Source organism: Orcinus orca, chromosome 7 (assembly GCF_937001465.1).
Source record: "Orcinus orca chromosome 7, mOrcOrc1.1, whole genome shotgun sequence".
Lineage (NCBI taxonomy): Eukaryota > Metazoa > Chordata > Mammalia > Artiodactyla > Delphinidae > Orcinus > Orcinus orca.
In genome coordinates this window covers 31,452,704-31,473,275 of record NC_064565.1, presented here as the reverse complement: position 1 = coordinate 31,473,275, position 20,572 = coordinate 31,452,704, and the positions used below count along the sequence as shown (strand labels likewise).

At 32.9% G+C, this 20,572-nt stretch overlaps 1 protein-coding gene across 1 annotated transcript in view; it reads left to right on the top strand.

The window, feature by feature from the left end:
- Window positions 1-20,572, top strand: part of LRP1B (LDL receptor related protein 1B) — a 1,810,989-nt gene that overhangs the window by 1,599,429 nt on the left and 190,988 nt on the right. The window contains exons 64-66 of the mRNA XM_049711954.1: window positions 3,104-3,220; window positions 3,336-3,455; window positions 4,881-5,000. Coding sequence (XP_049567911.1) covers window positions 3,104-3,220; window positions 3,336-3,455; window positions 4,881-5,000 — 357 coding nt within the window. The remainder of the gene's footprint in view (window positions 1-3,103; window positions 3,221-3,335; window positions 3,456-4,880; window positions 5,001-20,572) is intronic.

Sequence of the window (20,572 nt, the reverse complement as noted above, 5' to 3'; positions counted from 1 at the left end):
CTACCAATTATGGCTTGACATTTGACTGTCATTGGCATGGTTAGGTGCTATTTTTTTAAGCTATCTTTGGTAACCTAGGTTGTAATGGACAATCAGCAGACTTTTCCTTGTTAGCCTTTTATAGTTCACTCCATGGGTCACTCTAATACTGTCCTGTCAACTTGAAGATGCTTGTAGTCAATCATGATAATTCCTCAACATCCCAGTAGATGGTTACCTTGATTTGGTCTTGACAGTTGAGTTCAAGATCCTTAGGCTTGCACTAAAGAAAGAAGTATACTGTCTTAGTGAAAGCCAGCTACTTTCTGCTACAGAACTTTCCACCACATAATTACAAAGCTGTTTCAAACTTAGGACCTCTAGATAATTACTTGAATGAGCTGTATTCCACCTCTCTGGTCACTACGAAGTATATCAAACATTTGAAGTTTTTTCACATATCTCATTTATATGTTTAAATCAGTAAATAATATATTCAGTGAGAAGGAAAAAGTTTTAAAAGTCATTGCTTTTCTAATATTATTTTTGTTTCTGAAAGGTCCATTGCCCTTTGATTTTTTTAAATAAAGTTTTTGTTTTCACTGTGATGGACAGTATATAAAGAGTAGTATCTGTATGACATAGGTATACTATTATGCCTGAATTATTCTTAAGTTACTGAATTAAAAAAATATCAAGGAATAAGAAATTATGGTGGCCAATGGAGATTTACACAATAAAGTTTATTAATTTTCTCACAATAAACTGTTCTGTGATATAGTAAAGTAAATACAACTTATTTTTGTAATTTATAGAAATAAGAATGAATATGTTACTTTAGTTCTCATATTAAGATGACCTTTCCTGCCCAGATTTACTATAGTGTTTTTTGAGGAATTATCCCCATAATGACCTGCAGACAAAGTCAGTACCACCCAGTGCTCTCCCTTCTAAAATATTTACAGTTCCTGAACTCTAATTTTAATCTTGACTGGAATTTCATGCTGTATCCAAACTCATATGAAAAATTAACTACAGCTTTAGTATAACACACTTTTTACATTTACCCACTTTCAGAATATTTGGTGAACAAATATAACTTTAATGACTTTTGAAGGGAACCAAAGAGGCATCTGGTATCTAAGAGTCTCTGTATGATCCTTATCCTGGTTAAATACCAATACTAAGTGTTTTTATTGGTGACATTATCTCTGTGATATTTTAGTAAATGATCTATTTCTTGGAGTTGACGGGTTAACAGCTTGAACATCTGTAGGCATGACACTATTTTGAGAGTCATGGTGAGGTGGAAAATGATGTACGTGTGTCTGTCAAGTGTTTAGACTTCATTTTTGAGTAGCTGCATCATCAAAATTTGCAGGTATTAAGAGCCACTGACAATACCTATAATTTCACCTGAAAAAGCAGCAAAGCTTGATACCAGGTTCATATACCTTCATACTGCAATAATGTTATTTATGCAAATATAGTTGAGTGATGCATCAAGAATTCTCTGGCATCATAAGTTTGTAATTATATTTCCTATAATACCCTAATGCATCAAGGATCATTCTAGAGACACATTTAAAGGTCACATAGGCTTCCTAGTTATTTAACAGACATTGGAACTCCTTTAATATTTACAACCCTTCTTACGGAAAAGTTTTGGACAACCTCACTTGTAATGGACAAGGTGACTGTGGGGATGAGGAAGATGAAAGGGACTGTCATAAGTCACCTCAAAATGTTCTGTCCTGTCTTACTTCTGACTTTGAACTGAAATTGGTCTAAAAATTACTATCCATACACCATAAGTTCATAAAGTGTTGAAAAATACAACAGCAATTATGCGCAAAGAAATATTAAAGGAACTCGTATATGAAGCAACAGGAAATAGAGGAAATGCATGTTTAGATCATGAGAAAATTAAGGATCGCCCAGTTTAAACATTTAGTGTGATTAATTAATAAATGTTGTAAATTGAAGGTAAACGATGTTCAACATTTTAGAACTCACTTCTATGGAAGCCATGCATATATTGAGGTTTTTTTCCATGTTAAGAAAATTTTAATTAATATTTTAATTATAAAAGCGTAATTTATCTTCCAAAGGAAGTTCAAAATATAATTTATTAATGTTTGATTGACCGATTTGAACTAATAAACAGCATACTATTAATCTCAAAATCAGTGATTAGTAACACACATTAGGATCATCAGTGAAAAGATAAGTGTTTATTGCAAGTTGTGAGAAGACTTCAGAGTCAGATGTGGATTTAAACTTCAACTCCGGCATTTGAAACTTGTATATTCTTGGGTGAATTATTAGAATCCATGAGACTTACTTTCCTCATTTATAAAATGGTCTTGGTGATCCCAAGGTGAGAAGTTTATAATGAGATTCAATTAGTAACTGTATGTGAAAGAACCTAGCCCAGTGCATGATACAAAGTAGATAGACAATAGATCCTACTTTATTGTTATTATTGCTTAAATAAACTCAAAGGATATAGCAAAAACTGCTTTACCGTGTAGGAGATATTTATTATAACATACGTATGGTATATAAAAATCTTTACTAGTTATGACATTGTCCTTATATATTAATAAGATTATAGGAATAAATATCAATAATTCTGATTTAAAATGTGATAGTTATAGAAAGTATTTGCTTTAAGGAATGCTGGGGAATATGTATTGAGGGCAGATATTTCTCTCTTAACACATTACAGGCAGCAAAGTGATCAAATAAATAATTTTTTAAGTGATATTGGAATAACTTTTTAAAAAAATTACAATGAACTGTGCTCTGCCACTCAATACCATGTCTTTGAAATGAGAAGAAATTTAAATGTTTTAAATATATATATTTATATTTATATGTTGTTAATATCTTTCTTCTTACTGTTAGTTTATAAAATCTAATCTGGAAGCCATCTGAGCTGCTCAAAGCTTAACTGTCCATCTGAAACTAATAGCTCTCTGGATGTGAGACATTCACATTGTGCTCTAGGATATGTTTAATATAATAATATAATAAATATGTTGAATGTCAGAAAAGCTCTGTTTAAGAAGTCATGAGCTAAGATTGTCATTCCACGATACCTATATGTTTCCTCCTCTAGCGGAATTTAAATGTCAGCCAGGCCGATTTCAGTGTGGAACTGGGCTCTGTGCTCTGCCCGCTTTCATCTGTGATGGAGAGAATGACTGTGGGGACAATTCTGATGAACTCAACTGTGGTAGGTGATTACATTCTTAACTAAGGAACACGAATCTAATTCTTAACTGATTATGTCTGCACTGATTTAAATTCAGACACAGGCTTTAGCCCACATTTTTTGTTCTCTCTTTTAGACACACATGTCTGCCTCTCAGGTCAGTTCAAGTGTACCAAGAACCAGAAATGCATCCCAGTAAACCTCAGATGCAATGGGCAGGATGACTGTGGAGATGAGGAAGATGAAAGGGACTGTCGTAAGTCACCTCCAACTGTTCACTCTGACCTCTGACTCCCAACTGAAATTGGTCTAAAGATTATTATTGTTCACCATAAATCTATACAGTGTGGAAAATATAATTGCAATGATGGGCAAATAATTCCAACTAGATGTCTATTGGGATGGTTAAGAAACTCTGTATAAAAATATATAGAAAATTAAAACATGGGTGATCTTTACTTAAAAGCTACCTGGAGATTATTACAAACATGAAAAAACATGCATTCATCCACATTATCCTTAAGAGAAGCAGCAAAACCAAATTACAGGTGATTATGGTGCATTTTTAAAAAATATATAGATTTTTTTTTTTTACCATATTAAGTAGCTGCAGGTAATTTTCTTCTGTTGATTTAATTAGTTACTTGAAATCAACTCCATTTTAATTAGAGATTTTTTTCCTTAATAATAACATATTGAATGTATGATAAGAAACAAAAATCTGGACAAAATAACCTAACAAAATCACTTGTTAAAAACTGTAAGTAATACTCCTTCTAATGTATCTTAACAAGCTACTTCAAAAGACAATTGTAAAATAATTTTAATTCTGTTCACGTTTTATTTCAATCTCCCATGAAAAATAAATATACATAAAATGGGAGGCAGAACAATTTACATCATATACATACATGCACATAGGCAGGCAGGCACATACACACGTACATGTACATACACACACAGGATCTGAACCATAGAGCACCTGTCAAGTTCAAGCTTTCAGCAGAACTGCTGTCAACATTTCTGTCTTACTGAAGTTTTATTTTATTCCTCTAAAACTTTTATTAGTAAATAATATGCAGTCATCCAGCAATTTGATTAAGATGGTACATTCAGAATAAAGTCAGTACCAGTTCTTTATGGTTAGAGATTCTAGAAGCTGATCCATTAAACTGACTAAGATTTGTGAAGCAGTTTATAGTTTGAGTCAGATGTTCACCTCTTCCGTCAAAATCTCAACACAACTAGAGGTTTTGATAAATTCTGTGCCTTTCTTTTTCCCATTCACTAATATCTTCTGATTTTAGTCTTTTTCTATTTACAAAAATGCCTATGTGTAAATTCTTATATTTATTTATCTGAAAAAAATTATTTTGAAAGACCCTGAATCCTTTATTTTTTAATTAGTTTCAAGATATCTAATCAAGGTGGGGTGGTTTTGAAAACTCTGATTTTTATCAAATGCATCATTTGCAGAAATATGTTTTATTTATTTATACTGGAACGGGTAATAGGAATACACTATAGATAATTAAAAGTTAAAACTTATCACCTTCAGGGTCTTATTAATTAAAAGATTATACATTTTCAATTGATTAACTTAAAATTTTATTTGTTTTTTAATTAGAATGTCTATTTTTGTCCAAAGCTACATTTTAATAATAGATGCTTTCCTCTTAAGCCGAAAACAGCTGCTCTCCAGACTATTTCCAGTGTAAAACTACCAAACATTGCATTTCCAAGCTGTGGGTTTGCGACGAGGATCCAGACTGTGCAGACGCATCAGATGAGGCCAACTGCGGTGAGTGTTTTGTGATGGTGGATCCTACCTCTTGCATTTGTATCATCATCTGAGATGGCCATAGTGAAATGAATTTGAACACAATTCTGATACAACTAGGGCCTAACGTGCGAATGTTTTTCCTCTGTGCTCCCAGAGTCAATAACCTCAGGTTAGCTATTTTAGAAAAAGCATGGAGGGGTAAGGCAAAAGGGTTAAGTATTGCTTTAGCATAAGTCAAAACTGTTTCTAAAAAGACAGATCTGAAAGGTAAGATAAAACTGTCTTCTTATGGTAGCGTATGCACATGCTATTAGCATTTAATGAATAGAAACAATAAAACATTTTCATATTGTTCTAGGCTTCATTTTTCTCCTTAAATATGATTGTTCATTTATCCAATGATTATTGTTCATTCTTAAACATGGTGGGGAAAAAGAAAAAAGATAACAAAGGCATCTGTTCTGTTTTAGTAGATGACAGCAATCATTTGTTAGCATGTTTCTGAAACATTAATATTTTCACTTAAGATCAATTATTTTATTTACAGTTATTATTACTTAACATTGCAGAAATGGAGAACATATGTATTCATTTTTGTTTAATGTATTTGATTCTATCCTGAATGTGTCAACAGTGGAACAGAAATAAAGTAATAGTTGTCATGTGTAACTCATTTTTTTCAACATTTATAAAACATTAATTGAGGCTATTTTTTAGGTGAGTGCACCAAACTTGGCATTGTTAGGGAAGCAAAAAAGCATTTAATCTAGTAATTGATTAGAAAAGACAGAGTTTGTCCAAACTAAGGACAGAACCTTCAGGCTTCTTAGAAAAAATTGTCTTAAATGCATTTGCTAGATTCCACCCTACTGTTAATTAACTCTTCTGGGAGAAATCAAAATGATGAAAATCATTTAAGTTCTTTGAAATTCCATTATATTGAACAGTATTCATGAGCTATATGTATAATCACAGGCAACAATACATCATTAAGAGGTTTTTTTCTAATACTGTCTCTATATAACTGTGTCTTCAGGACATGCAATCAATATGGCTTATCACTTTATAGTATCATAAAACCACCATTTCTCACTTTGTGGAATTGACCTTCATAATCAATTCACAAAGCATCAAACCACATCCATCACCAGTTTGTCCATAACACTTATCAAGGACTTTTGCAGATGAGTTTATATTACTGGCTGTTTTGCTCTCTTGTCTTTTGTATTTTTGTTTACCAAAGCAACATGGAATAATGACTTATATTAGCTATCTGAAAAATTTCTTGGATGAAATGTTTTTTTTCTCCATTTTACTCTTCTTCCTCATCACTTTGATGTGATTTAACTGTTTTGGTATGTTACACCGTTCAAACTGATAATTATTAATCATCATAATAAGAATAATGCCTAATATTTATGTGGTGTTTACCGTATGGCCCAAGAAATGCGTTAAAGGCTTTATAGCGATTATTTCATTTAATCTCCTTATTATCCCTATTTTATGGTAGAGGAAAATGAGATCCAAGGAGTAATTTACCCCAAATCCTACAGCTAACAAGTGGCATAACTGGAACTTGAATCCAGGGTTATTTGACACCAAAGCCTCTGCTCTATGACCATAACATGAATCCACATCATTTTTTCTATATAAAAAGAAAATATTTAAATATTTTCTGTTATAAAATTATATAGAATTCTCCTAGCCACAATTATTGCTTTAAGTTCCAGACCAGTATACAAATATATACATACATACAGAAAATGAGGGAAAGGATGAATAAGGGTTACCATTTAATGTATCTTAAACCCACTCTAAAATGTTACCGTGGACAGGTGCTAATTTAACTTAAAGAAACTTCTTCTACATATATTTTAGCATGGCATTTGTCAATCCTTATTTTTGAAGGAGCTAAAAGACCACCTCTTTCCCCTTTCTTCTGTCTTCAATACATATATAAATGCCATGTATTTTTGCTAATTCTTTTAACACCCTTGTGGGATGGTTCCTCGTTTGATGCTTTATTGAGTGGGAAAGAAACATAACACTCCTTAAAGATTAACCCTATCAAGCCAAGGCCTTATTATTTGAATCTGAGTTACATGTTTCTTTGTGGGTGAGAATGGGCCTTGTCTAGAAGAAGGGATGTGTTTCACTATTTCACATGTCAAGTGGCCTAGCAGGTTGTAGTGTAGACTTGCATTAAATGCTGTTGAGAAACTGGCCCATTCGTTGTTGCAAAACCTCCATTTGCAACCCATTTTTATTTCAGTTGCCTTCTGTACTTTCTTAGCCCAGTGCTCGGTTTAGGAGGAGATTCTTTTTTATTCTTGGAGTTCACCTAGCCCTTACATCTTATTTTTCAGCACCAATATTTGTATTTATCTATAGGTTTATATCTAATTGTTTTCTGTCACTTCTAAAGTTCCAGGATTATAGTTTGTTTTACCTTGACCTAAATTAAACAGTTTGGTTTGCTTTGCTTTTAATTGTGTAAATAAAACCAATGTAGAAGCACACATGCAAGGGAGAGGGAGAGAGAGAGACAGTCACTATAGAAAAGCCTAACAAAACAGAGCACAGTAACTTAACACAAACACAGTACACATGTAGTATAGGGAACTAAATAACCAGTAATGTGCAAATATTTTAAAAATTATTTGATTTTTATATTTACCAAAATATCACATGTTTATTGCAGTCAGCCCAGTGTAACTTTTGAGATCTTATAAGTACTTGCAAATTTAACAGCTAATGCTCAATATTTGTAAAAAATTGTATGGTAATCATTTCCAGGTTAGCATAAGGAGGCTTTGAAATCACTTTGAATAGATGTAGATTAAATATAGTTTAGGAGTCTTTGTCCAGTAATCTAGTCGTGGTGAGACTTTGAATTTAAAAATTAAATTAACTGCATAGTTTCCCATCTTATTATGGCTAGATTTTGAGATGGTTGTATTTGAGTCCATTAAAGCTACATTTGGCATGTTTGGATTTAAATTGAAAAATATTTTAAAGCACCTTTTAATTCTATTTTTGTATAAATATAGATTTAAATCTATGCTACCTTCACAGTTGTAGCAGGATACAGTGGGCCTGTCTTATCCACAGGTTCCACATCAGCAGATCTGGAAAGGCCCACTGTACTAAGCTATTTTGTCTAAGGGACTTGAGCATCCATGGATTTTGGTATCCGTAGCGATCCTGGAACCAATCCCCTGTGGATACCAAGGAAGGCTGTAGTTTTAACTTTGTTTTATGAGTTGTTAATAGTTATTATAAAATTATTTCTTTTTGCCTGAGGTTGTTTATTCTTTCCTCACTCTATGCCCAAATAAAAGAAAGCTTCTTAAAACGTAGATATACACACTTCTACTAGACTATTGATGTTAACTACTCTTAGAAGGCTGTTACACTATTTATTACAATATTGGGCCAGCGCCACATTTGAATGCCTGACCACAATCAGTAGACTACTCCAACTGTGGCAGCTCTGGGCTTTTCATTAAGAATCTCAGTTTCAAACTTTCTTCACCTTCTGCCTGCCATTTTCTATTTTAGGAATGAAATGAGCATTTAGGGATTTGACGGACCTGTACTAGATTCATAATTCTTTGTAACAGAGTTGAAACTTTCTGCAATTTGACTCTCATAAGGTGATATCAGAATATGTCTTTCCATTATGTTCTCTCTCCCTGTTTTATAGTTTAGATTCTCAGTGCCCTAGATCCCTATGAAACATCCTTTTCATCAGTTTTATGCCTGGGCTTTCCTGGTCAGCTATGAACTCACCACTCTGCTCTCTAGAGTCGGCTGTTTGTGCTGCCACATCACTCCTCCCTGTGGTCTCATTTCCTGCTTTCTTCTACATCATTTCTGTGTCATCAAAGAGAGTCTTGCTTTCACGCTGGTTCAGAGTCATTTGCTGCTTTTGAACAGTCTTGATTTATAACCAACCTGCTGCTTGGCTAATTATTTTTACTTAATGCAGTCGTTATAATCACACTAGCTGGGGCTTGTGAAAGGAACTTGAGCTTCCTACAGTAGCTTTGTACTTTCCACAGCCTGGATTTCAAGCATGACACTGAACACACTCAAACCAAAAGACAGAACCCGTCAATGCTTGCTTTTATTCTCCCTTAAATGTCTGATGAGGAAATTTGAATTGGGTTACTCAAGCTATGAGAATATAAGAAAAAAAAAAAATTTTTTAAGTTAAAGCAAGTGTAATACATATTAAATTATAAGATATTTCAAACACAAAGACTTGCACAGAAAGTTACACAATTATATACCTGTACCATTTTTAATAGACTTTAACATTTGGTCTAAGATATCTCTTAAAACATTTAAATCCCTACAATAACAGATTTATAGCAGTACATAGGAAGCCTACGTATTAGATGCTGTATTAAAACAAAGTATGAAATGTAGAACTTGAAAAATTTGCCTCCTTTTACCTACTTTTAGAACAAAAATATGTGTGTTTCTTTCAGTTTATAAGATTCTGTTCACATATCTTTTGGGCTGGCAATTTCCTTAGTGGATATTCTGTCATTTATATTTTCAGGTGTTATTTAATGTTGTTTAGCACCATGTATATAGGATTATACTGTATATTAATGAATGAAAGTAGGTAAAATGAAAGATTGTATTGCCTCTTCTCAACAGCAACACCTGATAATGCACCTCTATGTAGAAGGTACTTTTGTTTATTCCTTTAAGAAAACTTAGATTTGTGCTTATATGTTAAGATCAGTTTGAGGATCCAAGTGGTATCAGACTTTGTTTACAAAAAGACTATCCATTTTCAGCCATTAACATTTCAGGACAAAATATAGTAATGCGTAAAAAATGACCTATTGTAGAGTTGTGACTGTAACATTTATTAGCTTTGTGATGTGTATGTAGGGGACAGATGTGGTATAGATGATGATTCTGATAACCATACTTATTCTCCAGTCAGTGTTAGATTCAATTCCTGGGCTGCAAAGCCTCTGGGCTAGATTTTTTATGTCATCAGGCCACTGTTCATATATGGTTCCTTGTTCGGAGTTCATGTGGTAAATAATGGGAGTGGAAAGAGAGGTGACATAGGGTTTAGTGTGAAACAATGAACTCTGTTACCTCTTGCTGGGTTATGGATGCCAGAGTAAATTATTACTTATTTTTATTTCCATTTGAAATCTTAACCTTCTAATTAATATTTTTAGTTTTCAAATCCAAAATTCTTGAGAGGTATTTTTAAAGGAATATGAACAGAAATTCTTCATGATGAGTTTCCTTTGACCCAAAGCAGAATTGACATGAAAAATATTACTTAAGGGCTAGAGAGATAAAATAGAGAGTGGATCTACCCTGTGACCAGAGATCTCTCATTCCTATGGATCATATTATCCACATGAGTACAACACTTCCCTTCAAAATTCTGTGTTCTAAGAAAGAGACAAACCTCCAGTATATAAATACTTCCCTTTTGATACAGTTACTGGGTTTTGACTAATATTTGAAAAAAAGCAGAATATAAACTGATCCTATTTATTAAAGTTCAAGTAAATCTAATATGTTTTCAAATAATATTTTTGATTAATGGTATTTGGGTTACGTGAATTGTATTATCTTACTCAAGATTTCTAATGTAAGTTCATATATTTATATTTAACCTTAAACTAATAAAAAAGTTACAGAATATGTATATACCTGCAATAATATTATAGTAACCATTTTGCTGTAAATACTAATATCAAATATTAATGTTAAAGTAAATGTATGGTATTTTGTTTTAGTTCATTAAAATCAATCGTTCAGGAATTGAGTGTATTGACAATTAGTGTTAAATACTGAGTATTAAATATTGAGTGGCTGACTCAATAAAAAAATCCATATCACAATGCTGGGAACTTATTATAAACTGCCATACAGCTTTAATTAATTAAGCTATTGAAAGAGTAACATCTTACCTGTTTCAACTTGTTGAAGACATTTCTAAAGTATTAATCTGATTTTTTTCTATCACCAAGTAAACAGTACTGGCAAAAATGTCATATTATTTAATAGCATATATGGCTATAGATCCACATTTTGAATATTCTTATATTACATTAAAAAATCAAACATCGAATCTGTTTATATTTTAGTCTCCTTTGTAATTAACTTCTGAATCCTAAAAACAAAGTGTACTCAGAAAATTCAATATAGTACTTAATTCCAATTAATCATGTTTTTCTATAAAAGATCATACAGCTATGTCTCTTAACAATTATATCTGTGTATCAGTAAGCTAGATTCCTCATATGGATATTTCTGTCTGTTTCTAGAAACTATTCATAGATGGTGAGGTGTTATGTTACTTTATGGATTCCTATCCTAGAAGTTCTTTGGATGAACTTAGAGTTCTTGGAATGAGCGTATCCCCAGTCCCATGATAATTACTGCTTCAAGAAGAGAATCTTTTGGATTCTCAGATCTTCAGTTTGGTCTTTTAATGTTTAAAACCACAAGATTCTTGGTATAAAGAGGCATTGAGCAGTAAAAATCTCACTGCATAACTATCAGGGAATCAGAGAGGTATAGGAAACTACCTCTAGTAATCATAAATCATTTTATGAACTCAGTACCCTGACAATTCAGCCAGTTCTTTTTAAATAAAGAACATTTTACTGAGTCAGAGGGAAGAAAATTGAGAATCAATCACTTAAAATATAAACAAAAAATTTTTTTCTGTCTGGATTTACCATGTCCCTTTCATAATATTCAAATAGAGGTAATTGCAGATCAGATTTGTTAATATTTCTTAAAATTATTATTGGGAACATGTAATTTAAAAGCCTGGTATTACCAAGAGATATTACCAATGGATATTGGTATTACCAATAGGGAATTTGAAAATTACGCACAAGGCTGAATTTCAAGGGGCTCTCATATCAGCACCCCTGTTCTTTGCAGAGGAAAGCACCAGGACTTTTAAAATCTCTGGATACAATCAGTTCATCCTACGACATACTTTGGGCCCACATTGTATTACTTGTTTCCTTTTTAATATTTTACTTGTAGAACTAAACTTGATTTTTGTATCTTTATAACATTCATTTATTTTAAAAATTAATAAACATCTATTGAAAATGTTAAGTAAGCCATTATATATACTCAGGGAATTCAAAGTCTAATAATAAGGATAGTTTTGAAAGCTCATCATGCTAGGCATTGTGCTAAACTTTATGTGTGGATTATGTGTGGATTATATCATTTAATCCTCACAACAATCCTATGAGAGAGGATGTTATGTGAGAGAGTATAACTATCATTATTCCTATTTTATAAGTAAGGATATAAGGCTCAGAGAGTGTAAGTAATTTTCGTAGGATTACCCAGGTAAAAAATGAGTAAGCAGAATTTGGTTCCACAGGAGATGTCTTCAGCCCCATGCACTTAACCATTACTCAGTAGAGCTTCCTTGACCTGGCTTAAATGTGCAGTAAGGCAAGGAATTAAGATGCAGATACAAATGATCCTAGACAAATAGGAATGGATAAATGTCATCAGAAAAAAATGCATACTTAAATAGAATTTTTTTAAATAACATTGTCACTAATAGTGAGTGGGCATAGGAGTGACAATGAAGGGATGCCTTGTCTATAGTCAATTTGAAAGCAAAACAATGTCATTAAATTCTAGCTTGACACAATTCTAGTTTGACACTAGCCTAACAAAATCCAATTCTCTCTTTGTTAAAAGGGAGATTAGTGAGTTGAGCAAAGCCCTATTTTCCCATGACCAAACTTTTCATAATGAAGCAACTAGAAAAAATGACAGAGAACTGAACAGGGGGTAACCTTCTCAGCAGCCAGTCAATACTATGTAACACCCTGCTTATTCACTGTTAGAGCCATCTAGTACGTGATCCACAGCTTGCCATCCATGTTATGCAGGTCACACGTTTGAAAATGTTGTCCTCCACTTGATTAACTGAATGAACATGAATATAGATTTATTTTTTAAATCATGCATTTTCTCCTTCCTGAAGCTTTTATAAATACATGAAATTGCTGTAGGTACGTACAAAGAGTATTTTCAGGAAATGGTGACATTCCTCAGAGTCTAACTCTATGCATAATGCAAGTCATTTAAGGAACTGCAACAGTGCTTTTAAAAATGGTATCTTCATTATATTCTTATTCAAAAGTCTCTACCAATCTAAATGAAGCATAAGTAATACAGAGGATCTATTAATAGTTAAAATGAATTCTAGAATTATTGTTATCAATGGTTATTAATTTTGGGTGACTAAACTATTATTAAAGTAGATTAAAATACAAGTGACTACTGAGAAGAGAATATTTGCTCATGCTAGTATTACTCTTAGTATACTTTCAAAAACTTTCACCATGCAGAAGTGAAGGTTATTGACACTGTGCTTTGTTCCAATTTTTTGAAAACTTTAATATAAGAAAGCATTTTTTTCTTATTTTATGAAATTTGGTAATTAATCACTGGGCATGAATTATCTAGATTCTTTTCTGGAAAAAAAGTCTTGGCACTACATGCTGTATTTTTTGGCACTGAAACAAATGCAAGAAATGAACATGCTAAAATCTCTAGTTTGGAACAGTTAAGATGACTCTTTTTCAAAAACTATCGGGTGTGGGGTAATGGGATGGCAGTACCAATCTTAAATCCCAGAGCTTTCTTTGCGCTACTTGGTTTTCACAGCTGGAATTTACTGCTTCTTTATAGTACAAAATTATTCATCCACCCAATTTCATTTTTTTGGCTCAATGCTGTGACTTAGTAATTTTCAGCATCTTACTGACAGATGGAAAGTGTTCACTAACCATGCTGCTGCATTAACACAGAATGCATTTCTAAACCACAATAAAGGATGGAGCTGAAAGCGTCAAGTCCACGCAGTTTCATCTAGAGTGCGTATATTGTTATGATGTTCATAGAATCTTCAAAGGAAAAGGATCATTAGAGGTCCTCTGGTTTTCACCTACTTTAATAGGGCCACATCTATCATTCTTAATCAAACAAACAAACAACAAAAATACTTCTCTTTGTCTAGGTAATATGCTAGAATCACACTATAAATTAAGCCTATTTTTTTTCCTTTTAAAATATTTCCAATGGAAATGTTGAATAACCAAACGTTATCCTTTGGGTTAAAGTCATTTGTTTAAGGACTCAAATTTTTTTACATCCTTCTTCAGGCCAAAATAATTTCATTTTCTTTAATCTCTCTGCATGTGTTCTATTTTCCTTTCTATTCATCAGCTGTATATCTCTCTCCTGAAACCTTCCCAAGTTCTATGCTTTAGGCAAGATCTGTGGAACAGTATGCGGCATTTTTAGTTATATATGTGCTGAGTATCTCCTGTTCTCCATTGCTGTATGCCCACTATTGTATTCTAATACTGCTTCTATGTTATTGCATTTTTAAAGGTTCTAATGAAGCCTACTGTCTCCCTTGCCAAATTATAAATTCCAGGAGGGCTGGATCTATATATCTTTCTAATCCCTAATATATCCAGTACCTAGTACAGAATCTGGCACAGATAAACATTTGAGGAACAAGTGAAGGAAGGAAATTTTAAAAATACAGATTTTATTTGGTTCAGCCGAATATAATACCTTTCTCCCCTAAACCTGAACTTTGGGAATCTAGTTTTCTTTCTTTGAGTTTATATGTATTTTATTTCATATTTGTGAAGAACTGCTTTTCTTCCTGATCAGTTCAGTAGTTGGGGCTTGATTAGTGTACAAATTGGCTAAAATTGTAAGGGAATTTCAATATAGAGAATCACTGACACGTTGTGTCAAACTTGTACAATGAGATGTGCCTCCTCTCTGTAGGAAGAAAGTGTGCTATGGCAGTACAATCAGGCAGCTTTCTGAAAAGAGCCTAAAACTCTGGTGTTACTAGCAACAGAGCTCCATTCTTGATTTCAAAATTCATTAAGTGGATAGATTCTTCAGGTCTCTACTATTTCCTCATTTGTAAACAGATATAATACTTTTGTCCTTAGAAAGCTGATGAGAGGGTTAAAAGAAATAAAGGTATATGAGTACCTAGTAGATGTATAAGTACATAATAGACCCACAGAAAATATTTTTTGTCCCTTTTTTCAGAACTTTTCGCTACATATTTAGTATTGACACAGGCTAAAACAATTACACATTCTGTAATGGAGACAGAAGGGAACAAATAAAAGATTTAAATAAATACTATGAAATTTTATGACAATAAAATGGTTCTGTGAAATCTTGCTTTTTTTGTCAGAAGAGAGGAAAAAATAAAACGTAGAGTTAATAACAAAGAGTTGGTGACTTAAGAGAATAATGCCTAGTGTATTAATAAATGTTAAAGAGCATATGACTAGTATGAATCTTCAGGTACATATTATATGGTATCCAGGAAATCTTAGATTCACAATTCTGTATATTCACTACACGTCCCTGTGAGTACTGTTTGTTTGTTTAACAGCTTTATTGAAGTATAACTGGCATACAGTAAACTGCATATATTTTAAATGGACAATTTGATAAGGGTTAACAGGTTTGTTAAACAGGTGATTAAATCCTCACCACAATCAAGATAATGAACATGTTTATCACCCCTAGAAATTTGTTTCCCTTTGCACTACCTCTCCCTCACCCCACTTCCTGCCTTGCCTCTATTACCTGCTTTCAGCCCCTGTAGATTAGTGTACATTTACATAAAACTGGAGTCATACAGTATGTATTAACTTTGTCTGGCTTATTTCACTCAGCTTAATTATTTTGAGATGATCCATGTTGATGGTTGTATTGAATGTTCATTCCTTTATATTGCTGTGAAGAATTCTATTGTATGGATAAATATAATATTTTTTATCTGTTTACCCATTTATGATCATTTGGGTCAGTTCAAGTTTTTTTTTAATTGAAGTATAGTTGATGTACAATATTATATAAATTACAGGTATGCAATATAGTGATTCACAATTTTAAAGGTTATATTCTATTTATATTTATTATAAAATATTTGCTATATTCCCCATGTTGTACAATACATTCTTGTAGCTTATTTTATATCTATCTAATAGTTTGTACCTCTTAATCCCCTGATTCAAGTTTTAGACTATTGCAAATCAAGTTGCTATGAACATTCTTGTATTAGTCTTGGTGTGGATACATGCTTTCTTTTCTCTACAGGTAGACTAGTTCACATGATAAGCATATGCTTAACTTTTTAAGAAACGTTTTAAGAAAGTATCAAACTCTTTTACAAAGTGGTTGTACTATTTTACCATTCCCACTGGCAGTATTGGAGAATTCCAGGTTCCTCTACATCCTTGCCAATACTTGGTACTTTTAAATTTTAGTCATTCTAATAGATTTGTAATGGTATCTCACTGTGGCTTTAATTTGCATTTCATTAGTGATTAATGATATTGAACATCATTTCACATGCATATTTGCTGTCTGTATATCTTCCTTGGTGAAGTATGTATTCAGATAATTTTCTCATGTTTTTATTGGATTGTTTGTTTTTATATTATTGAATTCTGCAAATTCTTATATATTCTGAATCCAAGTTAGTTTTTGGATAAATGTTTTGCAAATATATTTTCGTAGTCTATGCCTTGTCTTTTCATTCTCTTCTTCTCCTTACTCTAGGTTCAATTTGCTCTTCTTGTTCTAGTTTATGATTGTGTAAGCTGAGGTCACTGATTTGAAACCTTTCTTCTCTTATAATATAGGTGTTTCATTTTTTAATGTGCACCTAAATACTGCTTTAGCAGCATCCCACACATTTTTATATGTTGTATTTTTATTCATTTCTAACTTGTACATTCTAACTTCACTTTTTATTTCTTCTTCAACCTATGGGTTATTTAGAAATGTGTTATTTAGTGTCCAAGTAACTGGGGATATTCTAGATATTTTTGTTTATAATTTAATTCCATTGGTGGCCAGAATACATACTTTTCATGGTTTGAATTTCTTCTTTACTTAACTTGAATTCTTTGAAATTTATTGATACATCTTTTATTGTTCATGATTTAGTCTATTTTGATAAAGATTTCACGTTCCTTTGAAAAGAAAGTATATTTTGCTGTTGTTGGGTGCTCTATACATATCCTTAGATCAAGTTGGTTGATAGTGCTGTTTAGGTCTTCTATATCCTTATTAATTTTTTGTGTACTTATTCTATCATTTACTGTCAGATGAGTAATGAAATTTCTGACTTACTGTGAATTTTTCTTTGCAATTCTACCAGTTTTTGCTTCATATGTTTGGAAATGTTGTTACCAGTGCCTTTTAGAATTGTTATGTTTCCATTTGTAATTAGGAAATAAACTTCCTTATCCCTAGTAAAATTCTTTGCTATGAAATCTACTTTGATATTATTATAGCCTCTCTTGGTTTCTTTTATTTATTATTAGCATGGTATATCTTTCTCTATTCTTTTACTTCTAATGTATTTGTGACTTTATATTTAAAGTGTATTTCCTAGAGTTAGCACAGAATTGGGAATTTTTTTCCAAGTTGATAATCTCTGCCTTTTAATTGGAGTTTTTAGACTATTTACATTTTAGGTGACTGTGAATATGTCTGTTTGAGTCTAGCATCTTTCTTAAAATATGATTTGTTAGGTGAAATCAGAGCAGTGTTTTTGTTTTCTAGGACTAACTCTTTTCTACTGAGCTGACACCATTCTATTCTGAATATTCTACCCAGTGTCCTGTACATTATAAAATTGTCCAGTTTTACTAGTGGGAACAGGCACCATTCCAGGTCCTGTGTGAGCTGCAGATACTCTCCCTATAATCTTTGCAGATGGTTCTTTTGCTAACATCTGGTAGTTTCCTTATATGTGCATACTGAGTCATCTTCTGCTATATCCTCAAGGAGGATCCTTTGTAAATCTCCAGGGTTCACATTCTGTGAAGCATTTTCATCTCCATGGCTGTCCTGAGTACTTGCATGATCTTGGACTCTCAGTTCAGTCTTGTCAACTCATGGAGTCCACTGGACTTTCCCTGTGTTTCCCTTTCTCATCTTGCACCTGGAAATTCTCTCAAGACAATAAGACCCAGGATTGTTAGGGCTTACCTCATTTGTTTCTTTTCTCTCAGATATCATTGTACTTTATTGCCTGATGTTTAATGTCTTGATAACCACTGTTTCATATATCTTATCTTTTATTTTTTTGGTTGTTTCAGGGAGAGGGTAAATCTGGTGCCTCTTACTCTAACCAAGAATCTTTTTTTTTTTAAATATGAAGCACAACTTCTTTGATAAACTTTCAGTGCTTTGTTTGCCCTCCTCTGACATTTCTAAATTAATGTCCCAGCCACTAAGTCATAATCTGTTTTTGTAATCAGATTTTATTTCTCCAGGTCTCTACCACCATGTTAATGCTTAGTTAGTACTACCACATATCTGAAGAAGTTGGCATAAGTAATGATTTTGGAATAACACAGAGACACTGAATATAGTTCTAAACAGGGACAGAATTCTTACCATACTGTTACTTTATTCTAATAGAACTTTAAGAGTATATTGCCTATTTTGGTCTACAAGGAGTGCACTTTTTTTTTTTATCAGGTGTAAATACTTGGAGAGCAGATATTGTAAGTTCTTATATAATAATTTTTATTGGCGTTTTAGATAGATAGGCAGTTTTTGAAGGGATTTTTTGATATATTTAGAAGAAATGTATAAATGAGGAGCTGACTACAGTACTCATTGTATATTCCCTAGGTTGATAACTTTTCTAGGAATATGCCAATCATGACTCTGTACTCAGGCTAAATTATAAAGCTTGTAAGTAAGGCTACATCATCAGTGACTGAGCATTTTCTCCTTCTTTCACGTTATTTTTGAGGATGGTCACCCTATAACCTGTCTTCTTGCCCTATATTTAACACCCAGAAATGTCTCCTTGAGTAGCAATGATGTGAAATACCTTTGAGTTGTTAAGCACATCTGTATTTTATATGTTTTTGGTCCCTAGGCAAGGTCAGGTGAGATGAGTTATTTCAAAATCTGAATTTTTTTCTATGTGAGGAAGATACTGAGAGTGGCGGTTCTTTACACAAAAGGAGACGAATTCAGCCCTGGTGCAAATGTGTCTCACTGGAGGCCATGGGCTATTCAGGGCCAATGAATCAGTGTCTATGATGAAAGGCCACCAGCCAAACATGAATTTGCAACTATTATAACTGGACCAAGGCCCACTACAGTAATTTATATTCTCAGTGCAGCTTCTGCCTCCATCCCTTGAAGACTAGAGGAGAGTTTAGTGAAAAACAGGAGAGTCACGAGTGGGTGGGAGCCAGAATCTGGGGAAATGTGGGCATAGGCAGACTCTCAGATTCTCTACTGAGCCTAGGTCAGGCTTCAAGAAAGAAGGCAGAGAGCTGTGGTGAGAAATGGAAGCATCCCCATGCTGTTCTTTGGTGAGAACTCATTCCTTCTCCATACAGGCATTGCTTCACCCAGGGCACATTTCTATTAGACATGTCACTACTACATGCAGTTGACATTCTGAAAATACTGATTATTTATATTATTTAAACTGATCAAATCTGAATGATAAGGTTAATATTATTTTCTTTTATTTCACTTTTATTATGTTAGGCCCTGGGCCAGGAATTGAGTTGTGGAAGTAAAAGAAGAAGCTGAAACTAAATCTATATGATTTAACTGTCTTTAGGGATAAAAGCAATATATTCCAAACCTTGCATACAGAAGTGATGTTGATTTCTACAGTTAATATAAAAGAAAGATGGTCATTGGAGAATACTTTAGGAAAAGTATTAGCTATCTTTTTAAAGGATTTAAAAAACTAACGAGATTTTAAATCCTGTTAGATATGGGTTTCTCTTTTTATTAATAAATAGGCAACAGCATTGCAAACTTTCTGAAAAGGATCAACTTAATTATCTGCTAAGATCTCCTGCTGAGGTGGAGATGATATTTTGATTAATGTAGAACAAATAGTTCTACAAATGACACCATGAAGAGCATGGTCCCTGGTATGTGAGTATCTGCCAAGCGAATACAAATAGTTTTAAGAAATGTCATTTTCCTTCAAAACTATTTCTTAATGGTATATGCAATTTAATTTTAAAATGGCAAGTTTTCTTATTTAGAGGCTTTTAGAGTAAAAATTAGTAGCTTTGGCTCTGTAGCCACATGTCACAGAAAGGTAAGGTTATTCAACTAGTCCCTTCCTAAGTAAGTGCTGCATTTTAGCAGGAAACAATAGACGTTCACAGTGACAGATTTCCTATTGGAAACCTCAGTTCAGATCTGTCTCTAAGGGGATTTTCTCTAAAGCAAACATTCTTAAACACTGGCAGAGAAAGGAAAACCAATGTTACTATATCTGGAGTATATAAGGAACTTAAGACAGAAGATAAAGGATTAAGATGGCTTTACTATTTTCTTCAGCTTTGGAATACAGTCTTGGAGATGTCAACCCAATATTTTAGGTGCAATGTGATAGAATTGTGTGTTTCTGTTTGTGTGTGTAAGTGTATTACATTTCTCTTTCTTTAAAGCTAAAATAATACAACCAATCTACCATTATTGTACTGCCT